This window comes from Sarcophilus harrisii, chromosome 3, assembly GCF_902635505.1.
Source record: "Sarcophilus harrisii chromosome 3, mSarHar1.11, whole genome shotgun sequence".
Classification (NCBI taxonomy): Eukaryota; Metazoa; Chordata; class Mammalia; order Dasyuromorphia; family Dasyuridae; genus Sarcophilus; species Sarcophilus harrisii.
Window position 1 is genome coordinate 534919009 of NC_045428.1, and position 24970 is coordinate 534943978.

The following is a 24970-nucleotide window of genomic DNA, read 5'->3' on the forward strand; positions in this document are numbered from 1 at the left end:
TTTGTAAGAAAGTTTGGAAAAGAAAACACAAATTATCTGAAGAAAACTCTTTAAAATAGATTTAGTGAAATGGAGAAATTGTATAACTCTTTACAAAATAGATTTAATGAAATGTGAAAGCAAATCACTCCTTACAAAATAGATTTGACAAAATGGAAAAGGCATATAATGCCTTACAAAATAAATTTGAAAATTGATAAATGGTCAAAGGATATGAACAGACAATTCTCAGACAAAGAAATTGAAACTATTTCTAGCCCTGTGAAAAGATGCTCCAAGTCATTATTAATCAGAGAAATGCAAATTAAGACAACTCTGAGATACCACTACACACCTGTCAGACTGGCTAGAATGACAGGGAAATAATGCGGAATGTTGGAGGGGATATGGGAAATCAGGGACACTAATACATTGTTGGTGGAATTGTGAATACATCCAGCCATTCTGGAGAGCGATTTGGAACTATGCTCAAAAAGTTATCAAACTGTGCATACCCTTTGATCCAGCAGTGTTTCTACTGGGCTTATATCCCAAAGAGATCATAAAGAAGGGAAAGGGATCTGTATGTGCACAAATGTTTGTGGCAGCCTCTTTGTAGTGGCCAGAAACTGGAAACTGAGTAGATGCCCATCAATTGGAGAATGGCTGAATAAATTGTGGTATATGAATATTATGGAATATTATTGTTCGGTAAGAAATGACCAACAGGATGATTTCAGAAAGGCCTGGAGAGACTTACATGAACTGATGCTGAGTGAAATGAGCAGGGCCAGGAGATCATTATATAGTTCAACAACAATACTATATGATGATCAATTCTGATGGACCTGGCCATCTTCAGCAATGAGATGAACCAAATCAGTTCCAATGGAGCAGTAATGAACTGAACAAGCTACACCCAGCAAAAGAACTCTGGGAGATGACTAAGAACCATTACATTGAATTCCTAATCCTTATATTTTTGCCTTCCTACATTTTGGATTTCCTTTCCAGGCTAATTGTACACTATTTCAGAGTCTGATTCTTTTTGTATAGCAAAATAACGGTTTGGTCATGTATACTTATTGTGTATCTAATTTATACTTTAATATATTTAGTATCTACTGGTCATCCTGACATCTAGGGGTGGAGGTGGGGGGAAGGAGGGGAAAAATTGGAACAAAAGATTTGGCAACTGTCAATGCTGTAAAATTACCCATACATATAACTTGTAACTAAAAAGCTATTAAAACAAAACAAAACAAAATAGATTTGAAAAAGAAACCAATCTGTTGAAAAACAGAATTTGTGAAATGGAAAAAAAAACAATGAATAAAACACCTCATTTTTGAATTGAAAAAGTTCAATTGGCCAAATGCAAAAGAAGATAAAAAAGCTAACTGAAGGAAATAATTCACAAAAAATTACAATTAAGCAAATGAAAGTGAATGACTCAAGGAGCCTTCAAGAATTAGTCAAATAAAATTTTTAAAAAAGAAAGAAAAAATAGAAGAAAATGTAAAAATGCCTCATTGGAAAAACAACTGACCTGGAAAATATATCTGGGAGAAACAATTATTGGACTTCCTGAAAACCATGATGAAAAAAGAACCTAGACATCATCTTTCAGGAAATCATCAAGGAAAACTGCCCTGATGTTGTAGAATCAGAGAGTAAAATAGCCATTGAAAAAATTCACCAAGGGGCAGTTAGGTGGCACAGTGGATAGAGCACCAGCCCTGAAGTCAGAAGAACCTGAGTTCAAATTTGGTCTTAAACAGTTAAAAAAGAAAGAAAAAAATAACTTTCTTTTAAAAATTAAAAAAGCTTATATCCCTTTATGTGAAGATGATATGTTTAACTCTTGAGGTCTGTATTGCTGTTATGGGTACACTTAGAGGGTGTAGGTATAATTCGAATATATTGTGATGATATAGAAAAAAAAAAACTAGAGGAGTAAAGAGGATTCCATGGAAGAAGAGGAAAATGGAGTTAAAATGGGGGTAAATTATATTTCATGAAGAGGCAAAAAAGATGAATTACAATTGAGGGAAAGAAAGAAGGGGGTTGAAATTTGTATGAATCTTACTTTCATCAGATTTGGCTCAAAGAGAATATCAGACATATTTAGCTTCACAGAGAAACTTGTCTCATCCTATAAGGAAGTAGGAGGGGAATGAGGAAAGGAAAGGGGGAAGCTAATAGAAGGGAGAACAGAATTAAAAAGGGAAAGGTATAAGAAAGGGGGAAGGGCTGTAAAAGGGAAGGGCTGTTTGAGGAAGATAGTAGTCAGAAGCAAAATACTGGGGAGGAGGGAAAGGGGTAAAGAAAAGAGAAAAGTATAACGGTGAAAACAAGATGGCATGAAATACAGAGTTGGTAATTTTAACTGTGAATATGAATGGGATATTCATATAAAACGGAAGTGGATAACAGACTGGATTAAAGGCTGGACTCCTACAAGATGTGTTGAGAAATACAGGAGCCAATACCAGTGGGTGCTGGGGTCTAACTCAGACCTGTCATGTGAGCAGATGATGATGATGATGATGATGATGCTGATGATGATGATGATGATACAAGGAGACTGAGAGGCAGTTGCTGTTCTCTGATCTCCCCACTGAGAGGCTGTTGTGTTGTCTGACCTCTCTCCTCTTCCCTCTGCTTCCAATTTATTTCATTTCCACTCCACAAGCAGTACCTGTGTCAGTAAAGGTTGCTTTGCAACTTCTTCAGATGTTATGATCCACAGCTGTGGAGGCTCTCAGAGAATTGGCCTGCTCCTTAATAAATATGTTGTTTACAAGAAACACATTTAAAGTAGAGTAATACATTCAAATTAAAGGTAAAGGGCTAGAGCAGAATCTATTCATCTTCATGTGAAGTAAAAAATAAAATAAAATAAACAAAGGTAGTGATCCTTAGTTCAAATCAAGCAAAAGCAAAAATAGATCTGATTAAAAGAGATAAGGGAAAAAAAAACTACATCTTGATAAAGGGTCCCATAGAGAATTAAGCAATATCAAAATAAAACATCTGTGTACCAAGTGGTATAGCATCCATATTCATAGAAGAAAAGTTAAGCCATCTGCAAGAATTAGCAAAGCTATACTTGTAGGGGATCTCAAGCTTGCTCTCTCAGAACTAAATAAATTAAATTACAAAATAAATAAAAAAAGAAGTTAAGGAAGTAAATAAAATTCTAGAAAAGTTAGGTATGATACACCTTTGGAGAAAATTGAATTGAGACAGAAAGGAATACACTTTTTCTCAGCAGTACATGGACCTGATATAAAAATTGAGCAGGTATTTGGGGATAAAAATCTCAAAATCAAATGCAGAAAGGCAAAAATAGTAAATGCATTTTTTTCAGATCATAATGTAATACATGCAATAGAAGGCCAGAAGAAAATAGAACAAGAATTAATTGGAAACTAAAGAATGAGTGAGTGAAACAACAAATCATAGACATAATTGATAATTTCAACCAAGAGAATGACAATAATGAGACAATATACCAATATTTATGGGATACAGCCAAAGCAGTTGTTAGGAGAAGTTTTATAACTCTAGATACTTACTTGCATAAAATAGAGAAAGAGAAGATCAGTGAACTGGGCATGCAGCTAAAAAGCTAGAAAAAGAACAACAATCCCCAATTAAATATCATATTTGAAATTCTGAAAATAAAAGGGGATGATAATAAAATTGAAATAAGAAAACTATTTAATTAATAAAATTAAGAGTTGGTTTCATGAAAAAAAACCAAAAAAAATGGATAAATCTTGTTAATTTAATTAGAAATGGAAAGAAAAATCAAATTGTTAGTATCAAAAAGCAAAAGGGAGAAGTTTCCTCCAATGAAGAGGAAATTAGGAGTTATTTTGCCCAACTATATGTCAAGAAATCAGATAATCTAAATGAAATGGATAAATATTTACAAAAATATAGATTGTTCAAATTAACATAAGAGGGAATAAATTATTCAAATAGTCCCATTTTAGAAAAAAAAATTGAACAAGCTATTAATCAACTCCTTAAGGAAAAATTTCCAGGGCCAAATGGATTTGCCTGTGAATTCTAAGAAACATTTGAAAAACAATTGATTCCAATAGTATACAAATGATTTGGAAAAATAGAGAAAGAAGAAGTCCTACCAAATTCATTTTATGACCCAGATATGATATTGATACCTAAACTAGGCAGGATCATAACAAAGAAAATTATAGACCAATTTCCCTAAAGAATATTCATGCAAAAATCTTAAATAAAATATTAGCAAAGAGATAACAGCAAGTTATCCCCAGGATAATAAACCATGATCAAGTAGGATTTATACCAGGAATGCAGAGTTAGTTCATTATTGGGAAAACTATTAGCACAATTGATTATATCAATAACCAATTTAACAAAAAATATATGTTTATCCCAATAGATGCAGGAAAAACATTTGACAAAATCCAACATCCATTCCTTTAAAAACACTAGAGAATAGAGGAATAAATGGAATTTATCAGTAGTATTTATTTAAAACCATCAGCAAACATCATATGAAATGGGGACAAACTAGAACCATTCCCAATAAGATCAGTTGTAAAATAAGTAAGGTTGCCCACTGTCACCATTACTATTCAATATTGTATTAGAAATGTTAGCTTTGACAATAAAAAAAGAAAAATAGATGAAGGGAATTAGAGTAGGTAATGAAGAAACCAAATTATCACTCTTTGAAGATGATATGATGGTATACTTAGAGAATCAACTAAAAAACTACTGGAAGAATTCACAACTGTAGCAAAGATGTAGGATACAAAATAAATGCACATAAATCATCAGCATTTTTATATATTATCAACAAAGTCCAGAAGCAAGAGATACGAAGAGAAATTCCATTTAAAATAATTGTACATAATATAAAACATTTGGGAGTCTACCTGGCAAGGCAAAGTCAGTAACTATATGAACACAATTACAAAAACACTTTCCATACAAATAAAGTCAGATGTAATCAATTGGAAAAAATATCAAATGCTCATTGGTAGGCTGAGCTAATGCAACAAAAATGACAATACTACCTAAATTAATCTACTTATTCAGTGACATACTAATCACACTCCCAAGAAATTATTTTACACAGCTAGAAAAAAAAATAAAGTTCATTTGGAAGAAAAAAGTCAAGAATTTCAAGGGAATTAATGAAAAAATATAAATGAAGGTGGCTTAGCCATACTAGATCTAAAACTATATTATAAAGCAGCAGTCATCAAAACCATTTGGTACTGACTAAGAAATAGAGGAGTTAATCAGTATAATAGGTTAGGTTCACAGGACAAAATAGTCAGAGTATAATAATTTAGTGTTTGACAAACCCAAAGACCAAGCTTTGGGGATAAGAAGTTACTATTTGACAAAAACTGCTGGAAAAATTGGAAATTGGTGTGGCAGAAACTAGGCATTGATCCACATTTAACACCCTGTAACTAGACAAGATTGAAATGGGTTCATGATTTAGACATAGTGATATTATCAGCAAGTTAGAAGAACAAAGAATAGTTTACCTCTCAGACTTGTGGAGAAGAAAGGAATTTGTGGCCAAAGAAGAACTGGAGTAGATTATTGAATACAAAATGGATAATTTTTAATATATTAAGTTAAAATTTTTTTGTAAAAACAAAACCAATGCAGACAAGATTAGAAGGGAGCAATAAAATGAGGAAACATATTTCTATTTAAGGGTTCTGATAAAGGCCTCATTTCTAAAATATATAAAAAATTGACTCAAATTTATAAGACTTCAAGCCATTAGTGAAAGGATATGAACAGACAATTTTCAGATGAAGAAATTAAAATCATTTCTAGTCATATGAAAAGGTGCTCCAAATCACTATTGATCAGAGAAATGCAAATTAAGCCAACTTTGAGATACCACTACATACCTATCAGATTGGCTAGAATGAGGGAAAGATAATGCGGAATGTTGGAGGCATATGGGAAAACTGGGACACTAATACATTGTTGGTAGAATTGTGAATGGATCCAACCATTCTGGACCATACCATTTGATCCAGCAGTGTTTCTACTGGGCTTATAATACCAAAGAGATCTTAAAGGAAGGAAAGGGACTCATATGTGCAAACATGTTTGTGACTGCCCTTTTTGTAGAGGCAAGAAACTAGAAACTAAGTAGATGCCCATCAATTGGAGAATGGCTAAATAAATAATGGCATATAAATGTTATGGAATATTATTGTTCTATAAGAAATGATCAGCAAGATGATTTTAGAGAGGCCTGGAGAAACTTACATGAGCTGATGCTAAGTGAAATGAGCAGAACTAAGAGATCTTTATACACAGCTATAACAAGATCATACAATGATCAATTCTGATGGATGTGAATTTTTCTAACAATGAGATGATTGAGTCCAGTTCCAATGATCTTGTGAGGAAGAGAGCCCTCTACACCAGAGAGAGAACTGTGGGAACTGAGTGGGGATCACAGCATAGCATTTTCACTCTTTTTATGGTGGCTTGCTTGCATTTTCCTTATTTTTTTTTCCTTTTTTATTTGATTTTTCTTGTGCAGCAAGATGGTTGTATATTTTAACATGTTTAACATATACTAGATTACTTGCCATCTAGAGGAGAGGTGGAGAGAAGGAGGGGGAAATTTATAACACAATCTTTTTCAGGAGTCAATGTTGAAAAATTATCCAGGCATATATTTTGAAAATAAAAATCTTTAAGAAAAAAATTCAGGCTAAACCAGATATAAAATCCATAATAAAAAGAAACTGGAAACAGAATGGATGCCTATCAATTGGAGAATGGCTGAATAAGTTATAGCATATGAATGTTATGGAATATTATTGTTGTATAAAAAACAATTAGCAGGTTTGGAACTATGCCCAAAGGGTTATTAAACTGTGTATGTTCTTTGATTCAGCAATGTTTCTACTGAGCCTATATCCAAAGATATTTTAAAGGAAGGAAAGGAACCTACATATGCAAACATGTTTGTGGCAGCTCTTTTTTTAGTTGCAAGAAATTGGAAACTGAGTGGATGCCCATCTGTTGGAGAATGGCTGAATAAGTTATGGTATTTGAATATTATGAAATATTATTGTTGTATAATTCATAGTCTTCAGAATGATTTAAGAGAGCCTGGAGAGACATATGTGAACTGATGGTAAATGAAATGAGTAGAACCAAGAAATCATTGTATATGGTAACAAGAATGTACAATGATTGAGTCTGATGGATGGGGCTTTTTTAAACTATAATGAGATGATTCAGGCCTATTCCAATGATCTTGTGATGATGAGAGCTATATACACCCAGAAGAAGGACTGTGGCAATTGATCATGGATTAAAACATAGGATTTATTTTCTTTCTCAAATTTTTCCCTTTTTGATCTGATTTTTCTTGTGGAGCAAGATAATTGTGTAAATATGCTTGCGTATATTGGATTTAATGTATATTTTTTACCATGTTTAACATATATTGGATTATATACCATCTAGGGGAAGGGGTGTGGAGAAGGGAGGGAAATAGGAACGCAAGATTTTTCAAGAGTTAATGTTGAAAAAATTATCCTTGCTCATATTTTGAAAATTTAAAAAAAATCAATTAAAAAAAAGAAACAATCAGCATGATGATTTTTGAGAGGCCTGGACAGACTTACATGAACTCATGCTAAGTGAAGTGAGCAGAATCAGGAGATCATTGTACATGGCAACAGCAAGATTATATGATGATCAATTCTGGTGGAACATGGCTCTTTTCAATAGTGAGATGTTTCAGGCAGGTTCCAATGATCTGGTGATGAAGAGAGCCATCTGTACCTAGAGAGAGGACTGTGGTGACTGAGTGTGGATCACAGCATAGTATTTGTTGTTGTTTGCTTGCATTTCATTTTCTTTCTCATTTTTTTTTCCTTTTTGACCTGATTTTTTTTTTTGGCAGCACAATAATTGTGGAACTATGTATAGAAGACATGTTTAACAGGGTGATATATACAGGGTAAAGGTAAAAAGACTGGAACATAATCTACTATGCTTCAGGTGAAATAAAAAAAGCAGGGGTAGCCATCCTGATCTCAGGTCAAGCAAAAGAAAAAAAAATGATCTAATTAAAAGAGATAAGAGAGGAAACTATATCTTGCTCTAAAGGGTATCATAGACAATGAAGCAATATCAATATTAAACATGTATGCACCAAGTGATACAGCATCTAACTTCCTAAAGAAGTTAAGAGAGTTGTAAGAAGAAAGAGACAACAAAACTATAATAGTGGGAGATCTCAACCTTACACTCTCAGAATTAGATAAATCAAACCACAAAACAAATAAGAAAGAAATTAAAGAGGTAAATTGAACACTAGAAAAGTTGTATGATAGATCTTTGGAGAAAATTAAATTGAATGGAGACAGAAAGGAGTACAGTTTCTTCTTGTAAGTTCATAGAACCTATAAAAAAATTGACTGTATATTAGGACATAAAGACCTCAAATTCAAATGCAGAAAGGCAGAAATAGCAAATTCATTCTTTTCAGATCATGATGTAATAAAAACTACATTCAATAAAAACCCAGGGGAAAATACACCAAAAAGTAATTGGAAACTAAATAATTTCACCCTGAAGAATGAATGGATGAAACAGCAAATCATAGACACAATTACTCATTTAACCCAAGAGAATGACAATAATGAGAAGACATACCAAAATTTGTGGGTTGCAGCCAAAGTGGTAATAAGGGGAAATTTTATATCTCTAGAGGTTTATTTGCATAAAGTAGAGAAAGAGAAGATCAATTGGGCTTGCATCTAAAAAAGCTAGAAAAAGAGCAAATTTAAAAATCCCAAACACTAAATTTGAAATTCTAAAAATAAAAGGAGAGATTAATAAAATTTAAAGTAAAAAAACTATTGAATTACTAAATAAAACTAAGAATTGGTTTTATGAAAAAACCAACAAAATAGATAAACCCTTGGTAAATTTGATTAGGAAAAGGAAGGAGGGAAATCAAATTGTTAGTCTTAAAAGTGAAAGAGGAGAACTTTCCACTAATAAAGAAGAAATTAGAGCAATAATTAGGAGTTACTTTGCCCAATTTTATGCCAATGAATTTGAGATTCTACGTGAAATGGATGAATACCTTCAAAAAATAGGCTGCCCAGATTAAGAGAGGAAGAAGTAAATTTTTTTAAACAGTCCCATTTTAGAGAAAAAGAAATAGAACAAGCTATTAATCGATTCCCTAAGAAAAAGTCCTCTGGACTAGATAGATTTACATGTGAATTTTATCAAACATTTAAAGAACAATTAACTCCAATGCTATATAAACTATTTGAAAAAGAGAGGAAATGAAGGAGTCCTACCAAATTCCTTTTATGACACAGATATGGTACTGATACCTAAACCACGTAGGATGAAAACAGAGAAAGAAAATTATAGATCAATCTCCCTAATGAATATTGATGTAAAAATCTTAAATAAAATATTAGCAAAACGATTACAGAAAGTCATCCCCAGGATAATACACCATGACCAAGTAGGACTTATACCAGGAATGCAGGGCTGGTTAAATATTAGGAAAACTATTAGCATAATTGACTATATCAATAACCAAATTAACAAAAATCATATGATCATCTCACTAGATGCAGAAAAATCATTTGATATAATCCAGCACCCATTCCTATTAAATATGTTAGAAAGTATAGAAATAAATGGACTTTTCCTTAAAATAGTCAGTAGCATTTATTTAGAACCATCAGTAAGCATCATATGTAATAGGGATAAACTGGAACCATTCCCAATAAGATTAGGAGTGAAACAAGGTTGCCCACTATCAACATTACTATTCAATATTGTATTAGAAATGCTGTCTTTGGAAATAAAAGCTGAAAAAGAGATTAAAGGAATTAGAGTGGGTAATGAGGAAACCAAATTATCACTCTTTGCAGATGATATGATGGTATACTTAGAGAACCCCAGAGAATCTATTTAAAAGGTATTAGAAATAATCCACTCTAATGAAAAAAAAAATCAAATGAAGGTAGCCTAGCTGTACCTGATCTAAAACTATATTATAAAGCAGCAGTCACCAAAACCATCTGGTATTGGCTAAGAAATAGATTAGTTGATCAATGGAATAGGTTAGGTTCACAAGACAAAATAGTCAATAACTATAGCAATCTAGTGTTTGACAAACCCAAAGATCCCAAATTTTGGGATAAGAATTCATTATGTGACAAAAACTGCTGGGAAAACTGAAAATTAGTATGGCAGAAATTAGGCATGGACCTACACAACACCATATACCAAGATAAGATCAAAATGGGTCCGGGAGTTAGGCATAAAGAATGACATTATAAATAATTTAGAGGAACATAGGATAGTTTATCTCTCAGACTTGTGGAAGAGGAAGAATTTGTGACCAAAGATGAACTAGAAACCATTACTGATCACAAAATAGAAAATTTTGATTATATCAAATTAAAAAGCCTTTGTACAAACAAAACTAATGCAAACAAAATTAGAAGGGAAGCAACAAACTGGGAAAACATCTTCACAGTTAAAGGTTCTGATAAAGGCCTCATTTCCAAAATATATAGAGAACTGACTCTAATTTATAAGAAATCAAGCTATTCTCCAATTGATAAATGGTCAAAGGATATGAGCAGACAATTTTCAGTTGATGAAATTGAAACTATTTTCACTCATATGAAAGAGTGTTCCAAATCACTATTGATCAGAGAAATGCAAATTAAGACAACTCTGAGATATCACTACACACCTGTCAGATTGGCTAAGATGACAGGAAAAAATAATGATCAATGTTGGAGGGGATGTGGGAAAACTGGGACACTGAAGCATTATTGGTGGAGTTGTGAACGAATCCAACCATTCTGGAGAGCAATCTGGAATTATGCCCCAAAAGTTATCAAACTGTGCATACCCTTTGATCCAGCAGTGTTACTACTGGGCTTATACCCCAAAGAGATACTAAAGAAAAGAAAGGGACCTGTATGTGCCAAAATGTTTGTGGCAGCCCTGTTTGTAGTGGCTAGAAACTGGAAAATGAATGGATGCCCATCAATTGGAGAATGGTTGGGTAAATTGTGGTATATGAATGTTATGGAATATTATTGTTCTGTAAGAAATAACAAGCAGGATGAATACAGAGAGGCTTGGAAAGACTTACACGAACTGATGCCAAGTGAAATGAGCAGAACCAGGAGATCATTATATATTTCAACAACGATACTGTATGAAGATGTATTCTGATGGAAGTGGATTTCTTTGACAAAGAGACCTAACTCAGTTTTAATTGATCAATGATGGACAGAAGCATCTACACCCAAAGAAAGAACACTGGGAAATGAATGTAAACTGTTTGCATTTTTGTTTTTCTTCCTGGGTTATTTCTACCTTCTGAATCCAATTCTCCCTGTGCAACAAGAGAACTGTTCGGTTCTGCACACATATATTGTATCTGGGATATACTGCGACATATTTAACACATATAAGACTGCTTGCCATCTAGGGGAGAGGGTGGAGGGAGAGAGGGGAAAAATTGGAACAGAAGTGAATGCAGGGGATAAAAAATTACCCTGGTATGGGTTCTGTCAATAAAAAGTTATTATAACAACAACAAAAAAAAAACAAATAATCCACAACTTTAGCAAAGTTACAGGATACAAAATAAATCCACCTAAATCATCAACATTTTTATACATCACTAACAATATCCAACAGCAAGAGATACAAAGAGAAATTCCATTTAAAATAACTGCTGATAGTATACAGTATTTGGGGATCTAAATGCCAAGGAAAAGTCAGGGACTATAGAGTCAAAACTAGAAAACATCTTCCACACAAATAAAGTCAGATCTAAACAGTTAGAAAAATATTAAGTGCTCCTGGATGGGTCGACTGAATATAATAGAGATGACAATACTACCTAAACTAATCTATTTATTTTGTTCTATACCAATCATATTTCCAAGAAACTATTTTACTGACCTATAAAAAATAACAACAAAATTCATCTGGAAGAACAAAGATCAAGAATTTCAAGAGAACTAATGAAAAAAAAAATCAAATGAATGTGGTCTAGATATATCAGATCTAAAACTATATTATAAAGCAGCAGTCACCAAACCATTTAGTATTGGCTAAGAAATAGACTAGTTGGTCATTAAAATAGGTTAGGTTCAGAGGACAAAATAATAACTATAGCAATCTAGTATTTGACAAACCCAAAGATCCTAGCTTTTGGGATAAGAATTCACTGTTTGACAGAGACTGTTCGAAAAATTGGAAACTAATATGGCAAAAACTAGTCATTGACTCACATTTAACACCATATACCAAAATAAGGTCAAAATGAGTCCATGATCTAGGCATAAAGAATGAGATTACAAATAAATTAGAAGAACATAGGATAGTTTACCTCTCAGACCTGTGGAGGAGGAAGGAATTTATGATCAAAGAAGAACTAGTTATCATTATTCATCACAAAATATTAAATTTTGATTATATCAAGTTAAAAAAGTTTTTGTACAAATAAAACTAATGCAGACAAGATTAGAAGGGAAGCAATAAACTGGGAAAACATTTTTACAGTCAAAGGTTCTGATAAAGGCTTATTTCCAAAATATATAGAAAATCAACTCAAATTTATAAGAAATCAATCTATTCTCCAATTGATAAATGGTCAAAGGATATGAACAGACAATTTTCAGATGATGAAATTGAAACTATTTCCACTCATATGAGTGTTTCAAATCACTATTGATGAGAGAAATGCAAATTAAGACAACTCTGAGATACCACTGCACACTTCTCAGTTTGACTAAGATGACAAGAAAAGATAATGATGCATATTGGAGGGCACATGGGAAAACTGGGACACTGATACATTGTTGGTGGAACAGAATGGATCCAACGATTCTGGAGAGCAATTTGGAGCTATGCTCAAAAAAGTTATCAAACTGTGCATACTCTTTAATCCAGCAGTGTTACTACTGGGCTTATATCCCAAAGAGATCTTAAAGAAGGGAAAGGGACCCACATGTGCAAAAATGTTTGTGCCAGCCCTTTTTGTAGTGGCTAGAAACTGGAAATTGAATGGATGCCCATCAATTGGAGAATGGCTGAATAAGTTGTACTATTTGAATGTTATGGAATATTATTGTTCAGTAAGAAATGACTAGCAGGATGATTTCAGAAAGGCCTGGAGAGACTTACATGAACTGATGCTGAGTGAAATGTGCAGAACCAGGAGATCATTATACACTTTAACAACAATATTATATGATGATCAATTCAGATAGATGTGGCTCTCTTCAACAATGAGATGATCCAAACCAATTCCAATTGTTCAGTAATGAAGAGAATCATCTACACACACAGAGAGAACTGTGGGCAATGAGTATGGACCACAATATAGCATTACACTCTTTCAGTTATAGTTTGCTTGCATTTTTGCTTTCCTTCTCGAGTTTTTTCACCTTCTTTCTAGATCTGATTTTTCTTTTGCAGCAAGATAACTATAAATATGTATATGTATATTGTATTTAACATATACTTTTACATATTTAACATGTTTTGGACTACCTGCCATTGGGCAGGGGGTGGAGGGAAGGATGGGAAAAGTTGGGCTTTATTTACTTCTTCCCAACAAAAATGGTAATTGCCATGATAATTTACAGTGTGGGAAGTCACCAAATGCTTTTTAAGTACCAATTATGCTTAGTGCTAGGGAAATAAAATGTAATCCATTATGCATGGATTAAAATAATTAGTTATGGATGCTGCATCATTTAAAATTCTGTCATTGGAAGTGCTATTCAAGTTGCCTCTAACAAATCAGTTAAAAATATCTGAGCAATATCCAGATTAATAAGAATTCTCACCAATTTTGTCATATTTTTTTGTTTAGTTAGAGAATTAGCCTGTGCCAAGTTTGTTTTTTATTTGGTCATATGTAATGGGCAAGAACTTTGTATGATTGATTTAATGCTACAACAAGGTGTTAACTCAATGGAATTGATAAGACAATGGATATTTAGTTTAGCATATGCATGGAGTTTTAGTTCAGTATAATTGATTTAATCTTACAATAAAGGAAAAAAAAAAAACCTTCCCGCCATAACAGTGATCAACCTCCTCATCCCATCTGAATCCATCCCTGCCCTCAAAATCAAGGTAAGTGAAGGAAATGATAGGAGCAAATGTATATCCAGGATGTAATAGCAGGGGCAGAGCAGAATGCACAGTTAAATATAATTTTAAGAAATCATCAAATAATACAACTAAAATTAATGTTTAAAAATCTTATATAAAGAACTTTGGTGAAACCTAGAATTGCTGTGGTTACAATTGACTATAGCATAAATGAACTAAGAAATGACCTACAGATTAACTAAGAGACTCATTTATAGAAACATATTAGGGAAATTTGTATTGAAGGGAAATCTTCCAAATTCTAAGCTTTCTGACATAGGAATTATCCATAAAAGTTCTGTGATGAATTTTAGTATTTTCTATTGTAAATAGATGTTTTCTCTGCTGGACTGAATAGGCCATGACTAAGCATCTCTTTGGTGTCAGCTAGATAATCCACTGAGTGTATTTCCTGATCTTTTGCTTCCAACTTCTCCTCTTAGGAAATTAACCTAAAATCTCTAATCCTTTCATTCTAGTACTCTATAGCTCATTACATTCAAAAGAACAATTTCTCTCTCAAAATTCTGAATGAAATTTAACAGTAAATGCTTCTCTCAGAACTATAGGTACAGACAGTAGAGTGGTAAAGACCTATTAGTTCTCAGCAACTGGTTTTCTTGGAAATAGCTATGCCCCCAGAAAAATGATTTGATTCCTTTAAAAGAGTAACTTCATCAAATATATTTGATGATTATTATATATGATAGCAGAAATGAATCATTATTACTATTATTTACTTTTTTTTAATAAGGTAAATAGTTCTCACTCAACATTTTGACATACTAGTTAATTGAGAATGTTTTAGTAATAGATAAGTGACTTCTGGAATGTCTTCCAAATGTGTGATATTATGATTCCAAGGCCTTTATTTCATTTCTTACTTAATGTTTATTCTATATTGTACTATGATCACATTAAATTACTTTATTCCAGTTTCAGTTTTCTTCCATTATCCGATCTGATAAGCATAAGACCTATTACTGCTTCTCCTGCCCAATGATTCAGAATGTAGGGAAGGGCTCAGGTGTGAAAAGACCAAAGAAACAATTCTTGCCCTACTGAGGAGGAAACCTATAGCTTTATACCATGAAGTTGACCATGTCTTAAAGTTCTCCCAGTCAAAGCAGTCTTCTTTCCTATTCTCTGTGTCATTATAACCAGCCAACAGAAAATGTTCTTGACACCAATTTCTATTGTGAAACTAAACTGGGCTGGCTGGTGATTGGGGATTTCATCAAGATATTGCTCATGCTTAATTTGCTGACATTTATGCTGAGTTTTCCATGGATTACATTCCAGAATGTAATCTTTACATCTTATATCCTTGCTCAACTAAAGGGAACTCAGCCCACCAGCCAATAGACAGATTCAATCTACTTCAAACTGAGTATAAATTCCAAATGATTATCCATATAGCATTTTGAAAAGTAACAGTTTGAAATTTTAGAGTGTAAATTATGTCATAGGAATTCAAACACATGGTCTACCCCAGAGATTGACCTATAGGTGAAAAATAAACCCATCATACAGCCCTTCTACAAGACTGCTTATTCTACCAAATGAAACCCTCCTCAGTTATGTCAGTAGCCTTGTAAAATACAGTGTGACCTCCTTCACATGTGTTCCATTAGGCACTCTCAGGACTCAGCAAAATAAGCTGAACTCTGTAGGAGATGCAGAGGACTACAGGAGTGTGAATAGGTTAGTGAAGGGACTAGAATAACATAACGGATAGAAGTAATTGTTAGGATGGAGAAGAAGTGTGGGTTATATTCAAGTATTTCAAGAGCCATCTAGTGGAAGAATGATTTTCTTTGTTCTTTTTGTCAAAAGGGGAGAATGAGAAGCAATGTCTAGAAAATATAGAGGCAATTTTTATCTCAGCATAAGGAAAAAAAATAGCTTCACAATGCTAGAATGACTGCATGAGTGCATTATAGGCTCCCCTTAAACAAAATATTCAAACAGAGTTGACCTGATCACTTTCTCTTTTCAGGGAACATAGCCATTTCAGAGGTCCCATCAAATTCTGAGATTTTTTTTCAATATCAGTGGTTTAATTTTGCCTCAGTCGCCTGCTCAGGGATATTATTTACAGGCAAACTTAGGAACTTGGAATTCCTTGCTAGGATTGGAAATAAAGAAGTCCCTTGCCATACTTCTTCCTTGCTAGATCCCAAGGTCCCATAGACACCTCCCTCCTTCCATGTTTATTTTCTGATCTATTCCTGAAGTTCCTATGTAAATGTGGAGCCTGGGGACTCCCTAGAGCCATTCCTTTAAAGCTTAGGGCCCTCAGAGCTAGCAGTCTAGAGGAGTGTTGGTTTGAACAATTGCAAATTGTCCATCCCTTGCCATAGTGGTGCCAATGAAATAGGTAAGTCCTGGATCCTCAATCCCCCTAACCAACCCTTACCCCCAGAATAATTAACCCCTGTCTGGGGATCCTCAGTCCCCTCTTGCCACATTGACAGGAGAGTCTTGCAGTTTACTAGGAAGAAGACCCTTCCCTACCTCATCACAGAATGGCATAATAAAAGTTCAAAAGGCCCTTAATGGTCATTAATTAGTCCTTAACAATGCAGAGTTCTCTCCTCCCCCACCCCCACTGCAGCACCTCTTAAGGTTTTTCATCCAACTTGTACTCATAGTGATGATTTACTATTGAATTAACCAGTTCCATTCCTTAGCAACACTAATAGCTACAAGGTTACTCTTATGTTACATACACACACACACACACACACACACACACACACACATACACACACACACACACACAAGATTCTATAATGTGGACCCAGAGAGACTATTTGTAACATCTAGAACCTCACAAAATGTATATATCCTTCCTCTTTCACATGAAAGTCCTTCACATATTTGAAGGCAAATATCATGGACTACTATGGGTTGATTTCTAGATAAAAAAAAAAAATCAGCTCTTCAGTATTGTCCTCCCATGACAGTATTTTCATGCACCTCTGCCCTTATTGCCCTTCTTTGGTCAAATTTGTCACTATCTTTCTTAACCAAATAGAACGATAAAGAGTACTCCTCAGAGTTCTTACCAGTACCAAATACAGTCGGGTCATGGACTTCCCTGAATCTGTATCCTACGAATGTGAATCTAGCCTGCTCTTCTTGCTTAATCTCTCATCAGATTTTTCCCTATTGTAATGTCTCTGTTAGTGTAGTGAGTTCCCTATGTATCTAGATGTCAGTGACAGAAGTGAGTATTTGAGCCAATGGATAAAAGGATCCTTTTGTAACAATTAATCATCAATAAACATTTATTAATTTTCTGCTATGTGCCAGGTACAATCTCAGGATTGTCTTTTATAATCATCCACCCCCAGCTTTCATCAACTCAGTCTATACTAATTCCCAGTATTCCCATTTGTTTTCCCTTCTACTTCTTCCTTGTTACCAGCCTAGTTTAAATTGTTCACTGTCACTAAGCTGAACAATTGGAATGGCATCCTAACAAGTATCTTTGGTGCCATTCAGTCTTCCTTTCATCTCTCCAAATCACACTGCATACTCTTATCAAACTGTGATCCCAAAGAACAGGCTTGTTTATCCTGGCACCTGAAGGAAAAACCTTAACATTGTGGATAAATTGTTCGGTGAGGCAGAGATGATACTTCGGCTCTTCCTACCATGAGAAAGGACTTGGGAATTCTAACATGCTATATAAAAATAATTAATTATGATGTCCCTATACTATAAAAAATCTATTCATAGTTATCAGAAAAATTTTTGTGAATCTTAAAGCATTAGAGAAATGTGAATTATTATTAAAAAGTATATTATGTTACTCCTTTGCTCAAAAGTTTTCTACTCAGTTCACTAGATATGCTTTTTTGGGAGGCACTAAGAAAGATTTGAAAATGAACAAGAAATGGTCTCTGTCCACATAGTGCTTATATTTTAATGGATGGGAGAAAACAGGAATAGATTTGAGGGGGAAAAAAAAAAACAAAGAAAGATGTTGTAAGAAGTCACAATTAATGGAAAGAGTAATCTGGGAGAACATAGGAGGATAAGAATATTTCTGGCTAGAAAGTATTGGGAGGTTTCAGAGGTAAAAGAGCATTTGAACTAAACCTTAAATAAATCATATTTTGACAGGTAATGAAAGGGGTGAGCAATGATTGATTGTATTGCACTAGTAAGGATTAGCTGATATAAAAGCTAAGGAAAGGACAAATATAGACTATTTCACAGAATTTAGAGCTGTCCAGTTTTATTAGTATGAAAAATAAAAAGCTGTTTTCCCAGTAAAGAAACCATACAAAAGTTTGGCGCTAACTCTCCAAAGTAGAGTTGTTTATGTTCATGTTAAACAGGCAGAGACAATACTGAAAGAATACCTAAAGGAAAAGAAGTCTGAGTGGTACAAAGAAAAGAAGATGAAACCTTATCTACATTCTTTGAGCTTAGCAAAATAATTCTGAACCAGACTGAATGAAAAAAAAAATGGGAGTGAGATTTTGAAGATACAGTGAAGCAGTAAAAGAAATAAAAAAAAAAAAACTACATGTTTAGATAAATTGAAATATTTTCATTTGGGCACCATATTTCTGGAAGGATGTTGAAAATACAAAGCATATTCAGATGGGGAAGATATATAGGATAATGAGGGCATTAGTAATCATGATATATTAGCATTCATTAAAGTAAATAGGGATTGTGAGCTTGGTGAAGAGTTGGTATGGTTGGAAAGTATTAAAAAATATTGTTTTTGGCTATTAGAAGTGTGTCCTATGTGAGGAGAATTAGATTTGTTCTCTTTGCATAGAATAGGACTGAAAAAAAATGGTGGAAGTTTCAGAAAAAAAGAGGGAATTTAAATTCAATTCAAGGAATACATGGAAAGAATTTTCCAAAACTGGAATTAATTGACATTTCTCTCTATGTCACATACATTTCTCTATGCTATGCCAATCTAAGCAGAAGTTGCATGATGATTTGCGGTTGTTTTGGAGGTGATTTTTGTTCATGAATTGACTAGATTACTTCTAAGGTCCCATAGATTAAAAAAATGTGCATATAAATTTATGAATACATACATTTACATATATACACGTGTATATATCTATATAGACACACCAGAGAACATACCAGAAATATAAAAGCTGGACAATGAAAATAGAGCTGAGTACTAATCTCTCCCTCCAAAAATGAGATAAGCATGATGAAAGAAGATAAGGATAAAAAAAAAACCTTTTTAATCCATCTTTGAATGTCTTCATTTTTATTTATTGGAGAGAACAGAAAGACTAAAGAAGTAATAACTAATGAGAGAAAACTCAAGAGATAACTCAATTTTATTTTTGCTTATGCTTTCTCAAGGGAATCAGGAGAAAAAAAAAGAACAAAAGTAGTAAGGAGACAGTAAAAGAGCCATTAGTTTTCATTTATGAATTCAACTTCCTTGCCACACATAAAGGAAAATAAAATCAGTTTGATTGGATTGAAGAAGGGAATGATGTCCTATTAGGTTGAGGATCAGTTTTAAAGGATCTTAAATATGAAACAAAGGAATTTATACTTCCTTCTCAAGTGGGAATTCTTAACCTGGGAGCCATGAACTTGTTAAAAATGTTTTCATAACTGTATTTCAGTGTCGGTGGGTTTATTTAACTTGTTATCCATCATTTAAGTTATTCAAAAGCTGCTAAAGGTAATGGAGTTCCTCTTATTAGGCTTCTTCAAGCAATACTTGGATGATTCTTTTCAAGTTTGTGAAGGAGAGATTCATTTGGGGTTATGATTTAAGTTAAATGGTCACTGAGGTCCCTCCCACCTCTAAAATTATGAAATTATATGATTCTATCTCTCAGATTCAATAACTATAATTTTTGAATGTTAATTTTGAAGTTATTTCTCCTAAGTTCAAGTGTAAATTTTTTTAGTTTGGGTTTTTTGGGGAGGTGGTGGTGGAAGGGTAGGCAGTTGGGATTAAATGACTTCCCATAGTTAGTAAGTGTCAAGTGTCTGAGGCCAGATTTGAATTTAGTCCTCCTGACTCCAAGTATGGTGCTCAATCCACTGTATCACCTAGTTGCTCCAAGTAAAGCTTTTTAGACATAAGTAATCCAACTTGCTTAAGACTTTCTACCCCACCCACTATAAATTACAGAAATTTAGACAACAAGCATTGATTCTCTCCAAACTTATAAGGGATTTGAGATAAAAGTTTATTAGAAATAATGAAAAACACAAGATGTGACTTTCTGTGCTTCAGGGAGGATTATGAGAAAAGGAGGAAAAGCATGGAAGGAAAAGAAACATAAAAGAACTTAGGTAGTAATGGGGGAGAGAAGGCAAGAAGGAACAAGGGGAAAAGAAAGATGTTAAAGAGGAGAAAGAGAAAAGAAGGGGAAGGGGGAAAAGAAAGGAAGGAGAAAAGGAGTAAAAAAACTTGTAGTAGGAGAAGAGGATGAAAAAGACAAAGAAGAAGAAAAAAAAGAAGAGTTGAGGTGGGTAAGATAAACAATGTAGAGGAAAAAGGTGGGAGAGAAATGTCTTCTCCCTATTCTTTAGTATATATTAGGATATGAGGAAGCTCAAGAATTGTAAACATATAGGCTATGGTTGCAAACAAAGCACTAAACTAATAATTTGACATTGTTAACATTTATTATTATCTGTCAGGGAGGCCAAGAAATTGTAGATTAGGGTTAATAAGAACATTTTCTTGGATGCATTAAGTGGTAAATTTACCTTAAAGAAAATAAGGAACAGTTGGCAAGGAGTGAAGGAAAGGAAAGATTGAGGAGACCTAACTCACTAGAATATAAAGTATATGTTAATATAGAGGTTTTAGATTATGGAGGTCTTGAATGCTAGACTGAGCAATTTTATCAACAATAACCTATCTTTTCTTTTTATTTCTCTGAAATCTGACTATACAATCTAAACAAAACTCCCAGCATGGGAAGTTCTGCCAATGGCACAGGGTTACCTCCCTTCACCCTAACTGGTCTCCCAGGCCTTGAAGCTTCCCAACACTGGATGTTCCTGCTGCTTGGAGTCCTCTACACTGTCTCTATTGTGGGAAATAGCCTAATTCTCTTCATTGTCAAAGAAGAACAGAGTCTGCACCAGCCCATGTATTATTTCTTGTCCTTGCTTTCTGTCAATGACCTTGGTGTGTCCTTGTCCACACTGCCCTCAGTGTTAGCCACTTTCTGCTTCCACATTGAGCAGATTGCCTTTGATGCATGTATGACACAGATGTTCTTTATACATTTCTTCTCTTTCATGGAGTCTGGGATCCTACTGGCCATGAGCTTTGATCGTTATATAGCTATCTGCAACCCACTGAGGTATTCTACCATTCTCACTGACACTCGAGTTGTACAGATGAGCCTGTTCATTGGTACCCGCAGTTTCTGTGTGGTTTTTCCATTGCCCTTCCTCCTGATGCGTCTGCCCTTCTGCAAAGCCAATATTTTGTCCCATGCTTACTGCCTGCACCCAGACCTAATCCGTCTACCATGTGGGGACATCACTATTAATAATGTCTTTGGTCTTTGCATTGTCATCTCTACCTTTGCCCTGGATTCTACACTTATCTTCTTCTCTTATATTCTTATTCTTCGCTCTGTGCTGGCTATTGCTTCCCAAGAAGAAAGGCTTAAAACACTCAATACCTGTGTATCTCACATATGTGCAGTACTTATTTTCTATGTGCCCATGGTGGGTGTATCCATGGTGCACCGTTATGGGAGATATGCACCACCATATGTGTTTACACTAATGTCCCTTGTCTACCTCTTTGTCCCTCCCATGCTCAATCCTGTCATCTATTCTATCAAGACAAAAGAGATCCGTAGGAGGCTCATCAAGTTATTCTCTGTGAATAAACCCTAACAAGTAGGAGCTGGAAAAAATAATAAAACACTGGACACACAGAGAATCATCCCATTCTGTTCACTGGGACTTTGTGTTGGTTTTATAAAATATGAAAAAAAAACCACTAATGGCTGTCATTTGTGTAAGCTTTAATATACTAGATAGTTTGGAAAATATGGCTCATGACATCATGTTCTGAGAAGACAGGTTCCTCATAAAAGGTTAAATTCACCGAATTATTGCACTTTTTTTTGCACTTATTTCCACTAGATGGTTTAGATCCATAGGAGACTCATTAGGTTATTTTCTGTGACTAAATTGTGAACAGTAGAAACTGGAGGGAAAATAAAACAACAACTGCTTAAAATATCATCCCATTTAGTTCATTATCCCCTTAAGTATTGGATTTATAATACCTATACAAAGATTGTGGTGAGTGATATTTTTATAAGCACTAACATAATGGATGTCTTGGAGAATATGGGTCACAACATCATTTTCTGAGCAGCCTCTCATATTAGGTTAACACTCTGAGTCATAGATTCTTGCACTGATTTCTGCTTGATTCTACTTTTTCTTTATATGCTACTATTATTTTTATACTAGTCCAGATTATTACAGCAATGTAATATAATAATAATAATAACAATAATGTGAATTATGTCATAGACGAGATTGTATTTTTTCCATAAAAATAAAGTTCCCAGCAGGGAATTTCCTGAGTAAGGACTTGGTTCCAAAGAATTTTTAGTTATGAATACTATTTTTTATCCAGTTTTTATCACATAATATTGCTCTTGCTGTGTACAGTATTTGCTTGGTTCTGCTCACTTCACTTTGCATCAGTTTATGTAAGTCTTTTCAGGTTTTTCTGAAACCATCCTGCCTATAATTGCTTTTTCTATTATTATAGCTTTTTATTTAGAAGTTATATGCATAGGTAATTTTATAGCATTGACAATTGCTAAACTTTTTGTTCTAATTTTTCCCCTCCTTTCCCCTTTCACCTCCCCCAGATGGCAGGTTAATCAATACATGTCAAATATGTTAAAGTATAAATTAAATACAATATAAGTATACATGTCCAAACAGTTAATTTGCTGTACAAAAAGAATCAGACTCTGAAATAGTGTACAATTGGCCTGTGAAGGAAATCAAAAATGCAGGTGGACAAAAATAGAGGGATTGGGAATTCTACGTAATGGTTCTTAGTCATCTCCCAGAATTCTTTCTCTGGGTGTAGCTGGTTCAATTCATTCCTGCTCCATTGGAACTGATTTAGTTCATCTCATTGCTGAAGATGGCCAGGTCCATCAGAATTGATCATCATATAGTATTGTTGTTGAAGTATATAATGATCTCCTGGTCTTGCTTATTTCACTCAGCATCATTTCATGTAAGTCTCTCCAGGCCTTTCTGAAATCATTCTGTTGTTCATTACTTACTGAACAATAATATTCCATAATATTCATATACCACAAATTGCTCAGCCATTCTCCAATTGATGGGCATCCATTCAGTTTCCAGTTTCTGGCCACTACAAAGAGGACTGCCACAAACATTCTTGCACATACAGGACCCTTTCCCTTTAAGATTTCTTTGGGATATAAGCCCAGTAGTAACACTGTTGGATCAAAGGGTATGCACAGTTTGATAACTTTTTGAGCATTGTTCCAAATTTTTCTCCAGAATGGCTGGATGTATTCACAATTCCACCAACAATGTATGTGTCCCTGTTTTCCCACATCCCCTCCAACATTCCTCATTATCTTTCCCTGTCATTCTAGCCAATCTGACAGGTGTGTAGTGGTATCTCAGTGGTGTCTTAATTTGCATTTCTCTGATTAATAATGACTTGGAGCATCTTTTCATATTTGCCTGTAATTTCAATAGCAAAATAATATTTATTACAATCACACATCACACACCACAACTTGTTTAGCCATTCCCTGATTGATTGTCATCCTCTCAGTTGCCAGTTTTAATCCCCATAATAATATTCCTTTAATCCCTCAACTCTTTTTATCTCTTTCATTTACATATTTAGCATGGTATTATTGGATCAAAAAATATGTTCCGTAGTATAAACCTTAGGGCATAGTTCAAAATTAATTTCTAGAATATATTGTTACAACTACAAATCTAGGTACATAAAATGAGCATAAACAAAATAATACACAAATAGTGAATAGTATTAGACTTGAAGTCTGGAAGACCTGGATTTGACTTCATCTCTGACATTAACAATCTCAAGTGCTCTACCATAGGTGAATTACTATACATCTCTGGAAAGTTCAGAAGGACTATCATGTCTGATGTGAAGGCTAGCTGAATGTTTTTCAGGGTAGTTTTCTATATTTGGTGTTCACCTGTCACCTAGCTCTAACCTGTGGCTCTATGAAGTTGTTTCATGTGTGCCACCCTGGTAATAATAGCTTTGTAAACAGGCTAAATGAGGTTCAAGGTAACCAACATATCTTAAACCTGATGATTAGTTAGGGGGATGTCTATTTCAAGCACATAAAGACTTTCCTAGCAAAACAAACAATTGAGAACAACTTATTTTAATTGGAGAAGAAGGAGATGGAAATAGGCCCTGTGGACAGTTTAGAGTTTTGCCAGACATTGAAGATCCCAAGATCATTCATTACATGCTAAGCCTTCACTATTCATGTTGGCTTTTGTCTTGGCCCTGGAATTTAATGACTCTGGAGAAGAAAGAGGCTAACATACAACTCTGGCTCATTAAAATTGAATTTAAAGGCAATATCCATCTCTCTGACTTAATTTCCTCATCTGTAAAATAGAGATAATAATTACCTGACTGTATTTTGTGGAGACTAAAATGAAATAAGGAATTTAAATTCTTTTACAAAATTTAAAATGACCTAAA

General features: G+C 34.0%; 1 protein-coding gene across 1 annotated transcript; it reads left to right on the forward strand.

The window, feature by feature from the left end:
• Positions 1-21153: 21153 nt before the first annotated feature.
• Positions 21154-22095, forward strand: LOC100928884 (olfactory receptor 51I1-like). Its single transcript, XM_003764844.1, has one exon. It carries the CDS (start codon positions 21154-21156, stop codon positions 22093-22095), a length of 942 nt encoding a protein of 313 aa, XP_003764892.1.
• The last annotated feature ends 2875 nt before the right edge of the window (positions 22096-24970 follow it).

What these genes read in the sequence shown, in the direction of transcription:
- LOC100928884 (XM_003764844.1), top strand. Translation starts at nt 21,154, where the DNA reads ATGGGAAGTTCTGCCAATGGCACAGGGTTACCTCCCTTCACCCTAACT.